At 50.9% G+C, this 20,840-nt stretch overlaps 1 protein-coding gene across 2 annotated transcripts in view; it reads left to right on the forward strand.

The window, feature by feature from the left end:
* Nucleotides 1-19,393, forward strand: part of ARR3 (arrestin 3) — a gene marked incomplete at its 3' end in the record, with an annotated part of 57,429 nt that extends 38,036 nt beyond the window's left edge. For both annotated transcript variants that reach the window (XM_040334449.1, XM_040334448.1), the window contains 8 exon segments: nt 843-1,039; nt 1,123-1,182; nt 5,981-6,048; nt 7,614-7,749; nt 10,203-10,287; nt 11,979-12,051; nt 16,914-17,051; nt 19,310-19,393. In XM_040334449.1, coding sequence (XP_040190383.1) covers nt 843-1,039; nt 1,123-1,182; nt 5,981-6,048; nt 7,614-7,749; nt 10,203-10,287; nt 11,979-12,051; nt 16,914-17,051; nt 19,310-19,393 — 841 coding nt within the window.
* Between the last annotated feature and the right edge of the window lie 1,447 nt (nt 19,394-20,840).

The raw sequence follows: 20,840 nt of genomic DNA on the forward strand, positions 1-20,840 counted from the left end.
ATCGTTTTCCGTTCGTTCTAAGGAAAATTTGTTCGTTTTTAAACTCCATCAGAAAACCATTTTTGGGTTCAAAAGTCTGGCCAACTGATCTCCCTTCAGATGAAAATCCACAGAAAAGTTTATTTGGCTTTACTGTACTACTCAGCACAAAAGAGAAGCTGCTTCACTAACTAACTACACTCACTGTCCATTCAAAAATACGAAAATGACATCTATAATAAAAGATTTCTATTCTGTATTTTGGGTCCTTTTTCTTTTGGTGTTTTCGGTCGTGTGTTTGTATGACATCTGTGGCAAAAGATTTGCATTCTGTTGAATCCAAAATACAAACAGAAAAAAGGAATTCAAAATACAGGGTGCGGGTCTTTTGTTGTGGATGTCGTGTGAGCATAGGACTGAGGGTGCGAACAGAGAAGGGATTCAAACAAGATACAGAGTGCAAATCTTTTGTTGTAGGTGTCATGTGGACATGCGGCTGAGGATACGAGCAGAGAGGGGATTCAAACAGGATACAGAGTGCAAATCTTTTGTTATAGATGTAATTTTTGTTCTTTTGCCGTTTTCGTTTTGTCGTATTTTCGTCAGATCGTTCGTTCGTATTTGCGGTTGTTCGTTATGCGGCTCATTCGTAATCCTGTCGTTTTCGTATTTTGGTGCTTTATTTTTTTCGTATGTACACATTATTCTGCGGGTACGAAAATGAACATTTTCGTACGAAAATAACATTCGTACGAACGGGAATGCACATATCTAACCCTAACCTTGCCCACGTCTCCTCAAAGGGCCCCCCTGACCCCCTTATACTCCTCCTCCTGACTCTACTTTTCTTCTGTCTCATTCAGTGTTTGTGACGATGACCTGCGCGTTTCGCTATGGGCGGGATGACATGGAGCTCATCGGGCTGAGCTTCAGGAAGGACATCTATGTGCAGTCCTGCCAGGTGTACCCACCGTTGCCGGGGGAGAAGAAGACGCTGACTCCGCTCCAGGAGAAGCTGAAGGCCAAGCTTGGAGCCAACTCCTTCCCCTTCAGCTTCAATGTGAGGAGACTTTGTACGCCGGGGGGGGGGGGGGGACATTACTTACGGAGTCGGAATCTTATTTTTTTTTCTTTATTTTCCAGATGGCGACAAACCTGCCCTGTTCTGTGACCCTACAACCCGGACCCGAGGATTCCGGAAAGGTACGTCATATCATTGTAATGTGATTATCTCCAGTGACTGTCAGCTCCATCTAGTGGCCGAAATGTAATATTTTATATTCTGATTGAGGTATCTCTCCTTGTGCAGGGGGACTGGTCTTGTCTCCACCCCCCTTGTGTAGTGGGAGGAGCCTGATTGTCCCCTCCCACAGCTCTGCTCTCTCTCTACCTGTGCAGGGTGACTGATCTTGTCTCCGCCCCTGCTGTAACCTTCGCAGGCAGACTGTAGTGGGTGGAGCCTGATAGGCCCCTCCCACAGCTCTGCTCTCTCTGTGCAGGGTGACTGCTCTTGACTCCGCCCCTCCTGTAATCTTTGCAGGCAGGCTGTAATGGGTGGAGCCTTATAGGCCCCTCCCACTGATCGCGCTCTCTACCTGTGCAGGGTGACTGATCTTGTCTCCGCCCCTGCTGTAATCTTCGCAGGCAGACTGTAATGGGTGGAGCCTGATTGTCCCCTCCCACAGCTCTGCTCTCTCTCTACCTGTGCAGGGTGACTGATCTTGTCTCCGCCCCTGCTGTAATCTTCGCAGGCAGACTGTAGTGGGTGGAGTCTGATAGGCCCCCTCCCACAGCTCTGCTCTCTCTCCCTGTGCAGGGTGACTGGTCTTGTCTCCACCCCCTCCTGTAGTTTTCTATAGGCAACCTACAGTGGGTGGGGTCTGCTTGGCCCCTCCCACTGCTTTGCTCTCTCTCTCTCTTTCTCCCTGCGCAGGGTGACAGGTCTTGTCTCCACCCCCTCCTGTCGTTTTATACAGCAGGCCTACAGTGGGTGGGGTCTGCTTGGCCCCTCCCATAGCTCTTCTCTCTCTACCTGTGCAGGATGACTGGTCTTGTCTCCGCCCCCTCCTGTTGTTTTATACAGCAGGCCTACAGTGGGTGGGGTCTGCTTGGCCCCTCCCATAGCTCTTCTCTCTCTACCTGTGCAGGATGACTGGTCTTGTCTCCGCCCCCTCCTGTTGTTTTATACAGCAGGCCTACAGTGGGTGGGGTCTGCTTGGACCCTCCCATAGCTCTTCTCTCTCTACCTGTGCAGGATGACTGGTCTTGTCTCCGCCCCCTCCTGTCGTTTTATACAGCAGGCCTACAGTGGGTGGGGTCTGCTTGGCCCCTCCCACTGCTCTGCTCTCTCCTTGTGCTTGTCTCTGCCTCCCTTCGATAGTTTTCTGTAGTGGGTGGAGCCTGCTGGGCCCCTCCCACTTCTTTGCTCTCTCACCCTGTGCAAGGTGACTGGTCTTGTTTACGCCCCTTCTGTAGTTTTCTACAGGCCGACTCCCATGGGTGGGGTCTGCTGGGCCCCTTCCCACAGCTCTGCTCTCTCTCCCTGTGCAGGGTGACTGGTCCTGTCTCCGCCCCCTCCTGTAGCTTTCTACAGTCAGCCTACAGTGGGTGGGGTCTGCTGGGTCCCTCCCACAACTTTGCTCTCTCCCTGTGCAGGGTGACAGGTCTTGTCTCCGCCCCCACTAGTAGTTTTCTACAGCCAGCCTACAGTGGGTGGGGTCTGCTGGGCCCCTCCCACTGCTCTGCTCTCTCTCCCTGTGCAGGGTGACTGGTCTTGTCTCCGCCCCCTACTGTAGTTTTCTATGGTGGGTGGGGCCTGCTGGGCCCCTCCCACAGCTCCGCATAGGCTATGTACAGCCCAGTGATGATTTCACTGTTACTTTTACAAGGCGATATCTGGATTTAAATATATATTTTTTATTTAGTGGATTTTGTATTCTTTGGGCTAGATTCAGCAATGAATTACGCCGGCGTATCTATAGATACGCCGCGTAAATTCAAATCTGCGCCGGCGTATCTTCTTTCTGTATTCAGAAAGCAAGATACGCCGACATTAGCCTAAGATCCGACTGGCGTAAGTCTCTTACACCGTCGTATCTTAGGGTACATATTTACGCTGGCCGCTAGGTGGCGCTTCTGTAGTTTTCGGCGTAGAATATGCAAATGACCTAGATACGCCGATTCACAAATTTATGTATGGCCAGGCTCTATTTTTTTACGTAGTTTACGTTGGTCTTTTTCGGCATAAGGTTACTCCTGCTATTATGGGCGCACGCAATGTTAAGTATGGCCGTCGTTCCCGCGTCGAAATTTGAATTTTTTACATCGTTTGCGTAAGTCGTTCGCGAATAGGGCTGGACGTAATTTACGTTCACGTCGGAACCAATTACGTCCTTGCGACGTACTTTGGAGCAATGTGGAAACACTGGGAAATTCCACGTCGGGTCACCAAGAATTAGCATAAAACACGCCCCCTCATCCACATTTGAATTACGCGCGCTTACGCCGGCCCCATTTACGCTAGGCCGCCGTAACTTAGAAGGCAAGTGCTTTGTGAATACAGCACTTGCCTCTCTAAGGCTGCATTCACACCTAAGCGTAGGCGATTTGCAGCATTTTTTACCGTGATTTGCCGCGACAAAACGCAGCGTTTTTTAACGCGGTTTTGTACAGGTCATTGGCACCAATGGAAAACACCCAAGCCGCCCGATTCGCGCGTCAAAAAAGGGTCCGGGACTTGTTTGAAATTCAGGCGTTCGGCGTTCTTTCGGCGTTCGGTGTTTTGCGTTGGAGATGTGAACCATCTCCATAGAGAATAATGTTATTTTTCCCCTCTAGCGTCTTTGAGCGTTGCGCTTCAGGCGACAAAACGCTCAGGTGTGAATGCAGCCTAACTTACGGCGGCGTAGCGTAAATACGATACGCTGCGCCGCCGTAACAATGCGCGCCCCTACCTGAATCTAGCCCTTTGTGTCTACTGAGAAGAAAAAAATTGTGACCGGAGTTCAGATTTAAGTGTACCGCCCCCTTTTCCTGATCACTAATCAATACTAGTTCAATGTGGGCAGATATCAGAACTCTGTATCCGGGAAGTTTCACCGTTTTCCGGGTTCACCAGTTACTGTGACTTGTGTGCACAGAGCGCAATAACAGGTCACACAGCACGGCCAATAAACCGCCGTGACCAATAAGCCGCCGTGACCAATAAACCGCCGTGACCAATAAACCGCCGTGACCAATAAACTGCCGTGACCAATAAACCGCCGTGGCCAATAAACCGCCGTGACCAATAAACCGCTGTGACCAATAAACCGCCGTGACCAATAAACCGCCATAACCAATAAACCGCTGTGACCAATAAACCGTCGTGACCAATAAACCGCCATGACCAATAAACCGCTGTAACCAATAAACCGCCGTGACCAATAAACCGTCGTGACCAATAAACCGCCGTGACCAATAAACCGCCATGACCAATAAACCACCGTGACCAATAAACCGTTGTGACCAATAAACCACCGTGACCAATAAACCACCGTGGCCAATAAACCGCCATGACCAATAAACCGCCGTGACCAATAAACCGCCATGGCCAATAAACCGCTGTGACCAATAAACCGCCGTGACCAATAAACCGTCGTGACCAATAAACCGTCGTGACCAATAAACCGCCGTGACCAATAAACCGCCGTGGCCAATAAACCGTCGTGACCAATAAACCGCCGTGACCAATAAACCGCCGTGACCAATAAACCGCAATGGGCAATAAACCGTCGTGACCAATAAACCGCAATGGGCAATAAACCGTCGTGACCAATAAACCGCCATAGCCAATAAACCGCTGTGACCAATAAACCGCCGTGGCCAATAAACCGCCGTGGCCAATAAACCGCCGTGGCCAATAATCCGCCGTGACCAATAAACCGCCGTGGCCAATAAACCGCCGTGGCCAATAAACCGCCGTGACCAATAAACCGCCGTGACCAATAAACCGCCGTGGCCAATAAACCGCCGTGGCCAATAAGCCGCCGTGGCCAATAAACCGCCGTGGCCAATAAACCGCCGTGGCCAATAAACCGCCGTGACCAATAAACCGCCATGGCCAATAAACCGCCGTGACCAATAAACCGCCGTGGCCAATAAACCGCCGTGGCCAATAAACGTGTCTGCTGTCCTGGTCTGCGAGGTTATAAAAGCCACGTGATAGATTTTATATTAGGAATCAATAAGGGAGACAAAGTCCGGCTCTGTATACGGAACATCCTCCGTCCTCACAGGAACTTCACTCTCATTGGCAGCCCGGAGATGATAATCCGCCCGGCAACAACCCGGGCACAGAACACACAATCATCTTACTGTGATCCTGTGAAGGCCAACTCTTCGCTTTTCAGAAATGTTTAAAAAATTCAGTGGCCAAAAAAAAAAAAAAAAAAATGGAGCTTTTACTGCAATATACACCTCAATTCCGGGGCTGTCCCCCTGCAGACGTCGTTCAATCCACTTCCTCTGAGCCCAGACCTGCCTGATGACTGAGTACTCCCGGACAGCAGAGGAAAGGACCACCTGCCCCCCCCCCCACCCTACGATAAAGGAGAAGCAGCAGACTCATGAGCTCATCTCTCATCTCTCTCCTCCTATTATTCATGCTTCTTATGAAAAAGACCGCCTCCCCCCCCCTTCTCCAGCCTGTGATTGGACATTAAAGGGGAAGCAGCAGACTGATGAGCTCATCTCTCTACTCTCTCCTCCTATTATTCATCCTTCTTAGGAAAGGACCGCCTCCTCCCCCTTCTCCAGCCTGTGATTGGACAGTAAAGGAGAAGCAGCAGACTGATGAGCTCATCTCTCTGCTCCCTCCTCCGATTATCCATCCTTCTTATGAAAGGACGGCCTCCTCCCCCAATCCCCAGCCTGTGATTGGACAGTAAATGAGAAGCAGAAGACTGATGAGCTCACACGCTCTCTCACTCTCTAGAATGAACTCTGACCTTCTCTATTGCAGGCCTGCGGAGTGGATTTCGAGGTGAAAGGTTTCTGGGGAGATGATGTCGAGGAAAAAGTTTCAAAAAAGTAAGAAAATAATAAAAAAAATATGAAAACCGGACATAATTCTGCAAAGATAAAGGGAGCACAGAGAGTCTTTCCATATATCTTCCTTATTTCCAGGATCCATTTGTTACACATTCGTTGTACGAATGTCAGAAGCGAGCAAAGTCCTCTTTATTTGTTCTGATAGATTCATTCATGTACAATCAGCGCCCTCCAGTGGCCAAAATGTGCCATATTTTCTGTTTGAGTGGGAGGAATAGTGTCCCATCATTGGTGTCAGTAGAAAGAATAGTGACCCATCATTGGTGTCAGAAGAAAGAATAGTGACCCATCATTGGTGTCAGAAGAAAGAATAGTGTCCCATCATTGGTGTCAGTGGGAGGAATAGTGTCCCATCATTGGTGTCAGTGGGAGGAATAGTGACCCATCATTGGTGTCAGAAGAAAGAATAGTGTCCCATCATTGGTGTCAGTGGGAGGAATAGTGTCCCATCATTGGTGTCAGTGGGAGGAATAGTGTCCCATCATTGGTATCAGTGGGAGGAATAGTGTCCCATCATTGGTATCAGTGGGAGGAATAGTGTCCCATCATTGGTGTCAGTGGGAGGAATAGTGTCCCATCATTGGTATCAGTGGGAGGAATAGTGTCCCATCATTGGTGTCAGTGGAGGGAATAGTGTCCCATCATTGGTGTCAGTGGGAGGAATAGTGTCCCATCATTGGTGTCACTGGGAGGAATAGTGTCCCATCATTGGTGTCAGTAGAAAGAATAGTGTCTCATCATTGGTATCAGTGGGAGGAATAGTGTCCCATCATTGGTGTCAGTGGGAGGAATAGTGTCCCATCATTGGTGTCAGTGGGAGGAATAGTGTCCCCTCTTTGGTGTCAGTGGGAGGAATAGTGTCCCATCATTGGTGTCAGTGGGAGGAATAGTGTCCCATCATTGGTGTCAGTGGGAGGAATAGTGTCCCATCATTGGTGTCAGTGGGAGGAATAGTGTCCCATCATTGGTGTCAGTGGGAGGAATAGTGTCCCATCATTGGTGTCAGTGGGAGGAATAGTGTCCCATCATTGGTGTCAGTGGGGGGAATAGTGTCCCATCATTGGTGTCAGTGGGAGGAATAGTGTCCCATCATTGATATCAGTGGGGGGAATAGTGTCCCATCATTGGTGTCAGTTGGGGGAATAGTGTCCCATCATTGGTGTCAGTGGGAGGAATAGTACCCCATCGTTGGTGTCAGTGGGAGGAATAGTGTCCCATCATTGGTGTCAGTGGGAGGAATAGTGCCCCATCATTGGTGTCAGTGGGAGGAATAGTGTCCCATCATTGGTGTCAGTTGGGGGAATAGTGTCCCATCATTGGTGTCAGTGGGGGGAATAGTGTCCCATCATTGGTGTCAGTGGGAGGAATAGTGTCCCATCATTGGTGTCAGTGGGAAGAAAAGTGCTCTGTCTAATTATTGCATAGTTACCCTTTTCAGTCAGCAGGTGGCGTGTGTGAGTCGGTGTAATAATATTATGGACTGACAATGATGGGAATACGTTTTTCTTTGTAGCGATTGGATAATTCTGTTCTGTTCTTCCCAGGAACGCGGCGCGCCTCATTATAAGAAAAGTCCAGTACGCCCCGGCGACTACCGGAGCCGCCCCACATGCCGAGATCACCAAGCAGTTCATGATGTCAGACAAGCCGCTGCAGCTGGAGGCGTCCCTAAACAAGGAGGTGACGCCCCCCTTTTCTTAGGATTGGTTGTATTGTTGTGATGTCATCGTCTTTCCTTGTTTTTGTTTTGTTTTTCTGCAGCCATAAAATACCAAAACAACGCACATGGTTGTGACGCCGCGTGGCATTTTTTTTAGGTTAAAACAGGTGGTGGGAGGTGTCATATCAGACACGCCCCCTCTATGGTCAGACACACCCCTCTGGTCAGACATGCCCCCTTTGGTCAGACACGCCCCTCTCTGGCAGACATGCCCCCATCTCTGGTCAGACACCCCCTATCTGGTCAGACACGCCCCCTATCTGGTCAGACACGTCCCCTCTCTCCTCAGTTACACCCCCTCTCTGCTCAGTTACGCCCCCTCTCTGGTCAGATACGCCCCCTCTCTGGTCCGACATGCCCCCTCTCTGGTCAGATACGCCCCCTCTCTGGTCCGACACGCCCCTTCTCTGGACAGACATGCCCACTCTCTCTTCAGACGTGCACCCTCTCTGGTCAAACAAACCCCTTCTGGTCAGACACTCCCCCTCTCTGTTCAGAAACGCCCCCCTCTCTGGTCAGACACGCCCCCTCTCTGGTCAGGCATGCCCCCTCTCTGGTCAGGCATGCCCCCTCTCTGGTCAGGCATGCCCCCTCTCTGGTCAGGCATGCCCCCTCTCTGGTCAGACACACCCCCTCTCTGGTCAGACACGCCCCCTCTCTGGTCAGGCATGCCCCCTCTCTGGTCAGACACGTCCCCCTCTCTGGTCAGACATGCCCCTCTCTGCTTAGACATGCCTCCTATCTGGTCAGACACTCCCCCCTCTATGGTCAGACACGCCCCCTCTCTGCTGAGACATGCCTCCTTTCTGCTCAGACATGCCCCCTCTCTGCTCAGACATGCCCCCTCTCTGCTCAGACATGCCCCCTCTCTTCTCAGACATGCCCCCTCTCTGCTCAGACATTCCCCTCTCTCTGCTCAGACACGCCCCTCTCTCTGATCAGACACGCCCCCTCTCTGCTCAGACATGCCCCCTTTCTGCTCAGACATGCCCCCTTTCTGCTCAGACATGCCCCCTCTCTGCTCAGACATGCCCCTCTCTGCTCAGACACGCCCCCTCTCTGCTCAGACATGCCCCTCTCTGCTCAGACACGCCCCCTCTCTGCTCAGACATGCCCCCTCTCCGCTCGGCTCTCAGACATGCCCCTCTCTGCTTAGACATGCCTCCTATCTGGTCAGACACTCCCCCCTCTATGGTCAGACACGCCCCCTCTCTGCTGAGACATGCCTCCTTTCTGCTTAGACATGCCCCCTCTCTGCACAGACATGCCCCTCTCTGCTCAGACACACCCCTCTCTCTGCTCAGACATGCCCCTCTCTGCTCAGACACGCCTCTCTCTGCTCAGACATGCCCCCTCTCTGCTCAGACATGCCCCTCTCTCTGCTCAGACATGCCCCTCTCTGCTCAGACACGCCTCTCTCTGCTCAGACATGCCCCCTCTCTGCTCAGACATGCCCCTCTCTGCTCAGACATGCCCCTCTCTCTGCTCAGACATGCCCCCTCTCTGCTCAGACATGCCCCCTCTCTGCTCAGACAAGCCCCCTCTCTGCTCAGACACACCCCCTCTATGGTCAGACACGCCCCCTCTCTGCTCAGACATTCCCCCTCTCTGGTCAGACACGCCCCTCTATCTGCTCAGACATGCCCCTATCTCTGCTCAGACATGCCCCCTCTCAGCAGGGGAAAGTGTATGATGCACAGGGAGGGTAAATGGTGCAGTAGGGGGGCAATCACTGTAACCTACCCCCTGTATGCCTCTCTGTGCAGCAGCTGAAAGCCGGTGGGTCGGAAAAGGAGAAGAAACCAGCTATCAGCTGCTGTAGAGAGAACCATAAAGGGGATCGGTTCCAGTGCCTCCGATCACCCTCCCTACGATCATCTGATTCATCCTGCTTCCTGGGCCCCATACAGGAGAACCCGTGGCCGTGGGCGTGGCCACTACTCAGCTCTGCCAGCACAGGGCACTGCCATGTGAGGACGGGAAGCAGCATTTTCTCTGGGAGAAGAAGGGATTTTAAGGCAAAAAAAAAATGTCTAAATCATAAAAGGAGGACTATAAAAAAAAAAATGAAGACTTCAATTTGATTTGGATACTTTCCACCAACTCTGAGTGCCCCAGACTGGGTCCTAGGAGCGCCTTCAGGTATTCAGGACCACAACCCAAAAAATTGGAACTTTCAATACATTTCTAAATCGTTGAATTGCTCCAATCTGGGTAAATACAGATCATCGAAAAAATCTCAGAAATGCCAAATACTAGACCCAGAGACTGAACCTTTATGGCCTCTTACGGCACTCCAAAGTGGCCTTGGGGTCAATATTACCCAACATTACTATGTATCTTGCCCTAAGGGGTCATTACCACATATTCCGTCATTCTTATATATTCATCTTCTACTTTCCTTCTTTTACAGATACATTATCATGGGGAACCCATCATTGTCAATGTGAAAATCAACAACTCAACCAATAAGATTGTGAAGAGGATCAAGATCACAGGTAGGTGACCAATTGTGCAAAGAGCCGAACAGCAACAAGAACTTCCGGAGCGGGTGTAAATTTTGTAGCTACAAATCTGGTATGGTTATGATGGGTGTGAAGACTTTATACCAAAGGTCTTCCAAAAGTAGGGTTGAGGTCGGGGCTCTGTGAGGGACACTTGAGTTCCTCTATGTTCCCAAATCTACTGAACAACTCTGGGATGAGTGGTCCTCACCTCGGTGGTCCTCATCCCAAAGTGTTCTGTAGGGTTAATGGCGTGTCCTGTTGGATGTTTGATGAGAAGACTTTATACCAAAGGTCGTCCAAAGGCGGCAAGGGTGGGCACTGATAGGCGGCACTGAGAGGTGACACTGATGGGTGGCACTGATAGGTAGCACTGGTGGGCACTGATAGGTGGCACTTGTGGGCATTGATAGGTGGCACTGATGGGCACTGGCAGGCGGTATTTGTGGGCACAGAGGAGGCAGATTTTGCCTCCTTCCTCCTCGGGACCGATGTCCCTTGCACATAAGCCGGTAATCGGCTTTTTTTTCTCCTTGCGCTGTCAGCGTGAGGAGAAAAGAAAAACGATTACCGAGATTTGTTTACATCACGTGATCAGCTGTCATTGGCTGACAGCTGATCACGTGGTTAGGGGGTCCGGGACCGGCCCCTTACTCGGATCTGTGATCACCCGAGTCTCAGTGACTCGGTGATCACAGCGCGCGGGGCGTGTGCAAAGGGGAGGAGGTCTATTGACGGCCTCCTGGAAATTCAGGTCCGCGCTGTAGCCGTCATTTGGCTGTAGCGCGGACGGCAAGTGGTTAAGATGCCCGACTCAAGTGTCCTGCACAGAGCCCTGACCTCAACCCTACTGAACACCTTTGGGATGAAGTGGAGATCATATTGTGAACCAGGTCCAACATTTGAGCCAAGATCTTCTCATCCAACATCGGTACCTGACCTCACAAATTCCCACAGACTCCTCCCCAAAATCTAGTAGGAATGCCTTCCCACCTTGGTAGCTATAACATACCTTTGGGAAGGCTTTCCTACGAGATTTTGGAGGGTGTCTGTGGGAATTAGTGGGGTCAGGTATTGATGTTGGTTGAGAAGATCTTGGCTCAAATGTTGGGCCTCATGTTGGCACCAGAAAAAAAGACCTGGTTCACAATATGATCTGTACTTCATCCCAAAGGTGTTCAGTAGGGTTGACGCCATGCCATGGGGAACGTGGGGCCACTCCTTAAATGGAGGAGCAGCTCCTACTCAATGTCCATGGTTTTGGAATGGGATGAGGGAAAACAGCCTGGGATTCATTATTTCGTATGGCAGATAATGTCACAATATAAAGTATCAGTATAATTTTTTGCAGAAGCTCCTCCTTTTATCGTTAGAAAGCCGCCCATGAGCTCTGAACAAGCTATGCCCAGACAGGGGCGGAACTACCGCCATAGTGACCCACGTGGTTTGCAGGGGGGGCCCCATACAACATTTTGCTATGGGGCCCTGTGATTTCTAGTTACGCCCCTGTGCTCAGGCATTGCCGGGGGGGGGGGGGGGGGGGTGTCAGGTGATCGCCGGGGGAGGTAATAAATACCTGTACATATACAGGTAATATTTTGAACTGTAGAGTTGTATATATGAAGCCTTCTATGGTCTTTGATATGAAATAACCTCACTCACCGACATTTCGGTTGTTCTTACAGTGGAACAGATCACAGACGTCGTGCTCTACTCATTGGACAAGTACACCAAAGTTGTTTGCTGCGAGGAGATGAAGTGAGTATTTAAAGCTCAACTTTTCGTGGTTTTAAGAAAATAAATACCACTGGAGGTGTTAAAAAAGGGGCAGGTCTGGCTGCAATACTCGCCCCCCTCCTGTCTGATGCTGTCCCCTCGTAGTCTTTCCTTTCTTCCACCAGATGTCCTCAGTCTTACAGGTTGAATGAGGTAGAGCTTTCATTCAATCCAGAAGACTGAAGGAATACTGTAAGTGCAAGGCATCACAGACCCGCCCCTGAGGAGCAATTACAAGAGCACACTGACGCAGGGAGCGGCGTGAGGTCATCACATCTCATTGAGGACATCCCTGGAAAAAGATCGGAAGGGGAACCTGCGTGTCATGTGACTGACCTTAAAAATTTACCATTGTCCAGCAAACAATCCACCATTGTGCAGAAAACCCTCCACCCAATCCACCATTGTCCACCAAACCCTCCATACAATCCACCATTGTCCACCAAACCCTCCACCCAATCCACCATTGTCCACCAAACCCTCCATCCAATCCACCATTGTCCACCAAACCCTCCATACAATCCACCATTGTCCACCAAACCCTCCATACAATCCACCATTGTCCACCAAACCCTCCATACAATCCACCATTGTCCACCAAACCCTCCATACAATCCACCATTGTCCACCAAACCCTCCATACAATCCACCATTGTCCAACAAACCCTCCATACAATCCACCATTGTTCACCAAACCCTCCATCCAATCCACCATTGTCCACCAAACCCTCCATACAATCCACCATTGTCCACCAAACCCTCCATCCAATCCACCATTGTCCACCAAACCCTCCATCTATTCCACCATTGTCCACCAAACCCTCCATACAATCCACCATTGTCCACCAAACCCTCCATCCAATCCATCATTGTCCACCAAACCCTCCATCCATTCCACCATTGTCCACCAAACCCTCCATCCAATCCACCATTGTCCACTAGACCCTCCATACAATCCACCATTGTCCACCAAACCCTCCATCCATTCCACCATTGTCCAGAAAACCCCCCATCCATTCCACCATTGTCCACCAAATCCTCAATCCAATCCACCATTGCCTACCAAACCCTCCATCCATTCCACCATTGTCCACCAAATCCTCCATACTATCCACCATTGTCCACCAAACCCTCCATACAATCCACCATTGTCCACCAAACCATCCATCCAATCCACCATTGTCCACCAGACCCTCCATCCAATCCACCATTGTCCACCAAACCCTCCATCCATTCCACCATTGTCCAGAAAACCCTCCATCCATTCCACCATTGTCCACCAAATCCTCCATCCAATCCACCATTGTCCACCAAACCCTCCATCCAATCCACCATTGCCCACCAAACCCTCCATCCATTCCACCATTGTCCAGAAAACCCTCCATCCATTCCACCATTGTCCACCAAACCCTCCATCCATTCCACCATTGCCCAGCAAACCCTCCATCTAATCCACCATTGTCCACCAAGCCCTTCATCCAATCCAACCTTGTCCAGCAAACCCTCAATCCAATCCACCATTGTCCACCAAACCCTCCATCCAATCCACCATTGTCCACCAAACCTTCCATACAATCCACCATTGTCCAGTAAACCCTCCACCCAATCCACCATTGCCCAGCAAACCCTCCATCCAATCCACTATTGTCCAGAAAACCCTCCATCCAATCCACCATTGCCCAGCAAACCCTCCATCCATTCCACCATTGTCCAGAAAACCCTCCATCCAATCCACCATTGTCCACACAACCCTCCATCCAATCCGACCCTGTCCACCAAACCCTCCATCCAATCCACCTTTGTCCACCAAACCCTCCATCCAATCCCCCTTTGTCCATCAAACCCTCCTTTCAATCCACCATTGTCCAGAAAACCCTCCATCCATTCCACAATTGTCTACCAAACCCTCCATCTAATCCACCATTGTCTGCCAAACCCTGCATCCCGTCCACCCTTGTCCACCAAACCCTCAATCCAATCCACCATTGTCCACCAAACCTTCAATCCAATCCACCCTTGTCCACCAAACCCTCCATCCATTCCACCATTGTCCACCAAACCCTGCATCTAATCCACCATTGTCTGCCAAACCCTCCATCCAATCCACCATTGTCCAATAAACCCTCCATCCAATCCACTAATTTCCACTAAACCCTCCATTCATTCCACTATTGTCCACCAAACCTTCCATACAATCCACCATTGCTCAGCAAACCCTCCATCCAATCCACTATTGTCCAGAAAACCCTCCATCCAATCCACCATTGTCTACCAAACCCTCCATCCATTCCACCATTGCCCAGCAAACCCTCCTTCCAACCCACCATTGTCCACCAAACCCTCCATCCAATCCACCATTGTCCACCAAACCCTCCATCCAATCCGACCTTGTCCACCAAACCTTCCATCCAATCCACCATTGTCCAGCAAACCCTTCATCTAATCCACCTTTGTCCACCAAACCCTCCATCCAATCCCCCCTTGTCCATCAAACCTTCCTTTCAATCCACCATTGCCCACCAAACCCTCCATCTAATCCACCATTGTCTGCCAAACCCTCCATCCAATCCACTATTGTCCACCAAACCCTCCATCCATTTCATCATTGTCTACCAAACCCTCCATCCAATCCACTATTGTCCAGCAAACCCTCCATCCAATCCACCATTGCCCACCAAACCCTCCATCCAATCTGTCATTGTCCACCAAACCCTCCATCCAATCCACCATTGTCCACCAAACCCTCCTTCCAATCCACCATTGTCCACCAAACCCTCCATCCATTTCATCATTGTCTACCAAACCATCCATCCAATCCACCATTGTCCACCAGACCCTCCATCCAATCCACCATTGTCCACCAAACCCTCCATCCATTCCACCATTGTCCAGAAAACCATCCATCCATTCCACCATTGTCCACCAAATCCTCCATCCAATCCACCATTGTCCACCAAACCCTCCATCCAATCCACCATTTCCCACCAAACCCTCCATCCATTCCACCATTGTCCAGAAAACCCTCCATCCATTCCACCATTGTCCACCAAATCCTCCATACATTCCACCATTGTCCACAACCCTCCATCCATTCCACCATTGTCCACCAAACACTCCATCCATTCCACCATTGTCCACCAAACCCTCCATCTAATCCATCTTTGTCCACCAAACCCTCCATCCAATCCCCCCTTATCCAGCAAACCTTCCATCCAATCCACCATTGTCCAGCAAACCCTTCATCTAATCCACCTTTGTCCACCAAACCCTCCATCCAATCCCCCCTTGTCCATCAAACCTTCCTTTCAATCCACCATTGCCCAGCAAACCCTCCATCCATTCCACCATTGTCCACCAAACCCTCCATCTAATCCACCATTGTCTGCCAAACCCTCCTTTCAATCCACTATTGTCCACCAAACCCTCCATCCATTTCATCATTGTCTACCAAACCCTCCATCCAATCCACCATTGTCCACCAAACCCTCCATCCAATCCACCATTGTCCACCAAACCCTCCTTCCAATCCACCATTGTCCACCAAACCCTCCATCCATTTCATCATTGTCTACCAAACCATCCATCCAATCCACCATTGTCCACCAAACCCTCCATCCAATCCACCATTGTCCACCAAACCCTCCATCCAATCCACCATTGTCCACCAAACCCTCCTTCCAATCCACCATTGTCCACCAAACCCTCCATCCATTTCATCATTGTCTACCAAACCATCCATCCAATCCACCATTGTCCACCAGACCCTCCATCCAATCCACCATTGTCCACCAAACCCTCCATCCATTCCACCATTGTCCAGAAAACCCTCCATCCATTCCACCATTGTCCACCAAATCCTCCATCCAATCCACCATCGTCCACCAATCAAATCTACCGATTCACCAAACACTATATTCAATCTACTATTGTCCACCAAACCCTCCATCCAATCCACCCTTATCCACCAAACCCTTCATCCAATCCACCATTGTCCAGCTAGCCCTCCATCTAATCCACCATTGTCCACCAAACCCTCCATCCAATCCACCCTTGTCCACCAAACCCTCCTTCCAATCCACCATTGTCCACCAAACCCTCCATACAATCCACCATTGTCCAGTAAACCCTCCACCCAATCCACCATTGCCCACCAAACCCTCCATCCAATCCACTATTGTCCAGAAAACCCTCCATACAATCCACCATTGTCCACCAAACCCTCCTTCCAATCCACCATTGTCCACCAAACCCTCCATCCATTTCATCATTGTCTACCAAACCATCCATCCAATCCACCATTGTCCACCAGACCCTGCATCCAATCCACCATTGTCCACCAAACCCTCCATCCATTCCACCATTGTCCAGAAAACCCTCCATCCATTCCACCATTGTCCACCAAATCCTCCATCCAATCCACCATTGTCCACCAATCAAATCTACCGATTCACCAAACACTATATTCAATCTACTATTGTCCACCAAACCCTCCATCCAATCCACCCTTATCCACCAAACCCTTCATCCAATCCACCATTGTCCAGCTAGCCCTCCATCTAATCCACCATTGTCCACCAAACCCTCCATCCAATCCACCCTTGTCCACCAAACCCTCCTTCCAATCCACCATTCTCCACCAAACCCTCCATCCAATCCACCGTTGTCTTCTAAACCCTCCATCCAATCCACCATTGTCCACCAAACCCTCTATCCAATCCACCATTGTCCACCAAACCCTCCATCCAATTCATCATTGTTCACACCTCACTCATGGTAAATATGGTGTATTTGTTCTGTATAAAGTTTAATAATGAAGATGATAACACTTTTTCCTCTCTCCCTAGTGATACCGTAGCGGCAAATTCTGCCTTTACCAAAGCATACCAGGTGACTCCCCTTTTGGCCAATAATACGGAGAAGCGTGGTCTGGCACTGGACGGCAAACTGAAGCATGGCGACACCAACCTGGCGTCCTCCACAACGTAATTATAACCTTCATCTTCTGCACCCACATTTTCAAAATGCATTCCAAACGTCTGCAGCCCCCCTCATCCCATTCTACTTCCAGTACAAATGACATCTCTATGTATCTTAAAGTGAACCTGCGGCCAGTGTATGGACAAACAAATGTGTACTGACCTCTGTAGCTACAGGTACTGTGAGCCAATTCATCCTGAAAGTTCTCAGAAGAACTGCTGTAATTTTCACAGCAGCTTAGATTTCACGGTCCCCCCTCCCAGCAGTGACTCAGTAGCTCAGCTCCTAGTTTAAGTAATGGTTGAGCAACTCAATACCCCCTGCTTCCTGCTCCCACCAGTGATTGGGCCTCACGAAGACCACCCAGATTCACCCTCCCAGCAGTGACTCAGTAGCTCAGATCCCTCTGATCTCACTCCCAGCAGTGACTCAACAGCTAAGCTTCTCAGCAGCTCAGAACCCTCTGCCCCCTCCCAGCAGTGTCTCAGCAGCTCAGAACCCTCTGCCCCCCTCCCAGCAGTGTCTCAGCAGCTCAGAACCCTCTGCCCCCCTCCCAGCAATGACTCAGCAGCTCAGAACCCTCTGCCCCCCCCCCCAGCAGTGTCTCAGCAGCTCAGAACCCTCTGCTCCCCTCCCAGCAGTGTCTCAGCAGCTCAGAACCCTCTGCTCCCCTCCCAGCAGTGTCTCAGCAGCTCAGAACCCTCTGCCCCCCTCCCAGCAGTGTCTCAGCAGCTCAGAACTCTCTGCCCCCTCCCAGCAGTGTCTCAGCAGCTCAGAACCCTCTGCCCCCCTCCCAGCAATGACTCAGCAGCTCAGAACCCTCTGCCCCCCTCCCAGCAGTGTCTCAGCAGCTCAGAACCCTCTGCCCCCCTCCCAGCAGTGTCTCAGCAGCTCAGAACCCTCTGCCCCCTCCCAGCAGTGTCTCAGCAGCTCAGAACCCTCTGCCCCCCTCCCAGCAATGACTCAGCAGCTCAGAACCCTCTGCCCCCCCCCCAGCAGTGTCTCAGCAGCTCAGAACCCTCTTCCCCCCTCCCAGCAGTGTCTCAGCAGCTCAGAACCCTCTGTCCCCCTCCCATCAGTGTTTCAGCAGCTCAGAACCCTCTGCCCCCCTCCCAGCAGTGTCTCAGCAGCTCAGAACCCTCTGCCCCCCTCCCAGCAATGACTCAGCAGCTCAGAACCCTCTGCCCCCCCTCCCATCAGTGTCTCAGCAGCTCAGAACCCTCTGCCCCCCTCCTATCAGTGTTTCAGCAGCTCAGAACCCTCTTCCCCCCTCCCATCAGTGTCTCAGCAGCTCAGAACCCTCTGCCCCCCTCCCAGCAATGACTCAGCAGCTCCGAGCCCTCTGCCCCCCTCCCAGCAGTGACTCAGCAGCTCAGAACCCTCTGCCCCCTCCCAGCAGTGACTCTGCAGCGTAGATCCCTCTGCCCCCCTCCCAGCAGTGACTCAGCAGCTCAGAACCCTCTGCCCCCCTCCCAGCAGTGACTCTGCAGCTCAGAACCCTCTGCCCCCCTCCCAGCAATGACTCAGCAGCTCCGAACCCTCTGCCCCCCTCCCAGCAGTGACTCAGCAGCTCAGAACCCTCTGCCCCCCTCCCAGCAGTGACTCGGCAGCGTAGATCCCTCTGCCCCCCTCCCAGCAGTGACTCTGCAGCATAGATCCCTCTGCCCCCTCCCAGCAGTGACTCTGCATCGTAGATCCCTCTGCCCCCTCCCAGCAGTGACTCGGCAGCGTAGATCCCTCTGCCCCCTCCCAGCAGTGTGACTCGGCAGTGTAGATCCCTCTGCCCCCCTCCCAGCAGTGTCTTAGGCCACCCAACCTCACCCTCCAAGCAGTGACTCAGCAGCTCAGCTTCCCCTCCTGGCAGTGACTCAAACCACTAAGCTTAAGCCTTCCAACAGTCACTCAGCAGCTCAGCTCCCCCTCCCAGCAAGACCACCAAGCTGCACCCTCCTAGCAGTGTCTCAGCAGCTCAGCCCCCCTCCCAGCAGTGACTCAGACCACCCAACTTCACCCTCCAAGCAGTGTCTCAGCAGCTTAGCTCCCCCTCCCAGCAGTGAATCAGACAACCAGCTCCACCCTCCATCCAAGCAGTGAATCAGCAGCTCAGCTCCCCCAGTTTCCCCTCCCAGCAGTGAGTCAATGTCTCCTGCGGTTTGCGTTGGGACTCAATAATCCCATTAATGACCATAACCTGACCGCAGGTATACTTTACACATATAAATCAATACATTTCCATTTCAATGACTCCGCCCCTTTCCCACAGCCTGCGCCCGGGGATGGATAAGGAGGTGCTGGGCATTCTGGTGTCCTATAGAATCCGAGTCAACTTGATGGCATCCAGAGGCGGGTAAGTTAAGATCTAATCTGTGCTGGGCTTTCTATTGGGGGAGAAAAACAATGCTGGGCTTTCTATTGGGAGAGCAAAACAATGCTGGGCTTTCTATTGGGAGAGCAAAACAATGCCGGGCTTTCTATTGGTAGAGAAAAACAATGCTGGGCTTTCTATTGAGAATAGAAAAACAATGCCGGGCTTTCTATTGGGAGAGAAAAACAATGCTGGGCTTTCTATTGGGAGAGCAAAACAATGCTGGGCTTTCTATTGGGAGAGCAAAACAATGCCGGGCTTTCTATTGGTAGAGAAAAACAATGCTGGGCTTTCTATTGGGAGAGAAAAACAATGCCAGGCTTTCTATTTGGGGAGAAAAACAATGCTGGGCTTTCTATTGGGAGAGAAAAACAATGCTGGGCTTTCTATTGGGTGAGAAAAACAATATCAGGCTTTCTATTGGGAGAGAAAAACAATGCCGGGCTTTCTATTGGGAGAGCAAAACAATGCTGGGCTTTCCATTGGGAGAGAAAAACAATGCCGGGCTTTCTATTGGGAGAGCAAAACAATGCTGGGCTTTCTATTGGGGGAGAAAAACAATGCTGGGCTTTCTATTGGGAGAGAAAAACAATGCCGGGCTTTCTATTGGGAGAGCAAAACAATGCTGGGCTTTCCATTGGGAGAGAAAAACAATGCCGGGCTTTCTATTGGGAGAGCAAAACAATACTGGGCTTTCTATTGGGAGAGCAAAACAATGCTGGGCTTTCCATTGGGAGAGAAAAACAATGCCGGGCTTTCTATTGGGAGAGAAAAACAATGCCGGGCTTTCTATTGGGAGAGCAAAACAATGCTGGGCTTTCCATTGGGAGAGAAAAACAATGCCGGGCTTTCCATTGGGAGAGAAAAACAATGCTGGGCTTTCTATTGGGAGAGAAAAACAATGCCGGGCTTTCTATTGGGAGAGCAAACTGTGTTTGGAGGAAGAAAAATGACCCTAAGAACTCCATCCCTACAGTCACACGGGGGAGGGGGAAACATGAGGATTTGGGGGGTTCCTCTGATAAAGGTCCAGGCCGACTTTGCCGCATTGAGGGGCCAATGGGCGGGGCCACGTATTGTAAAATCTTGGATGAGAACCTCCTTCCCTCAGACAGAACACTGAAGATGGGTCATGGACGGGTCTTCCAGCACGACAATGACCCAAAACATATCGCCAAGGCAACAAAGGAGAGGCTCAAGAAGAAGCACATGAAGGTGACGGAGTGGCCTAGCCGGTCTCCAGACCTTAATCCCATAGAAAATGTATGGGAGGAGCTGAAACTTTGAGTTGCCAAGAAACCTTCAGGATTTAGAGAAGATCTGTAAAGAAGAGAAAACTACAAGAAACGTCTGACCTCTGTGCTTCCCAACAAGGGACCTCCCCCAACTACTAAGGAACCTCCCCCAACTACTGAGGAACCTCCCCCAA

This window comes from Rana temporaria (genome assembly GCF_905171775.1).
Source record: "Rana temporaria chromosome 9 unlocalized genomic scaffold, aRanTem1.1 chr9f, whole genome shotgun sequence".
In the NCBI taxonomy this organism is placed as follows: domain Eukaryota; kingdom Metazoa; phylum Chordata; class Amphibia; order Anura; family Ranidae; genus Rana; species Rana temporaria.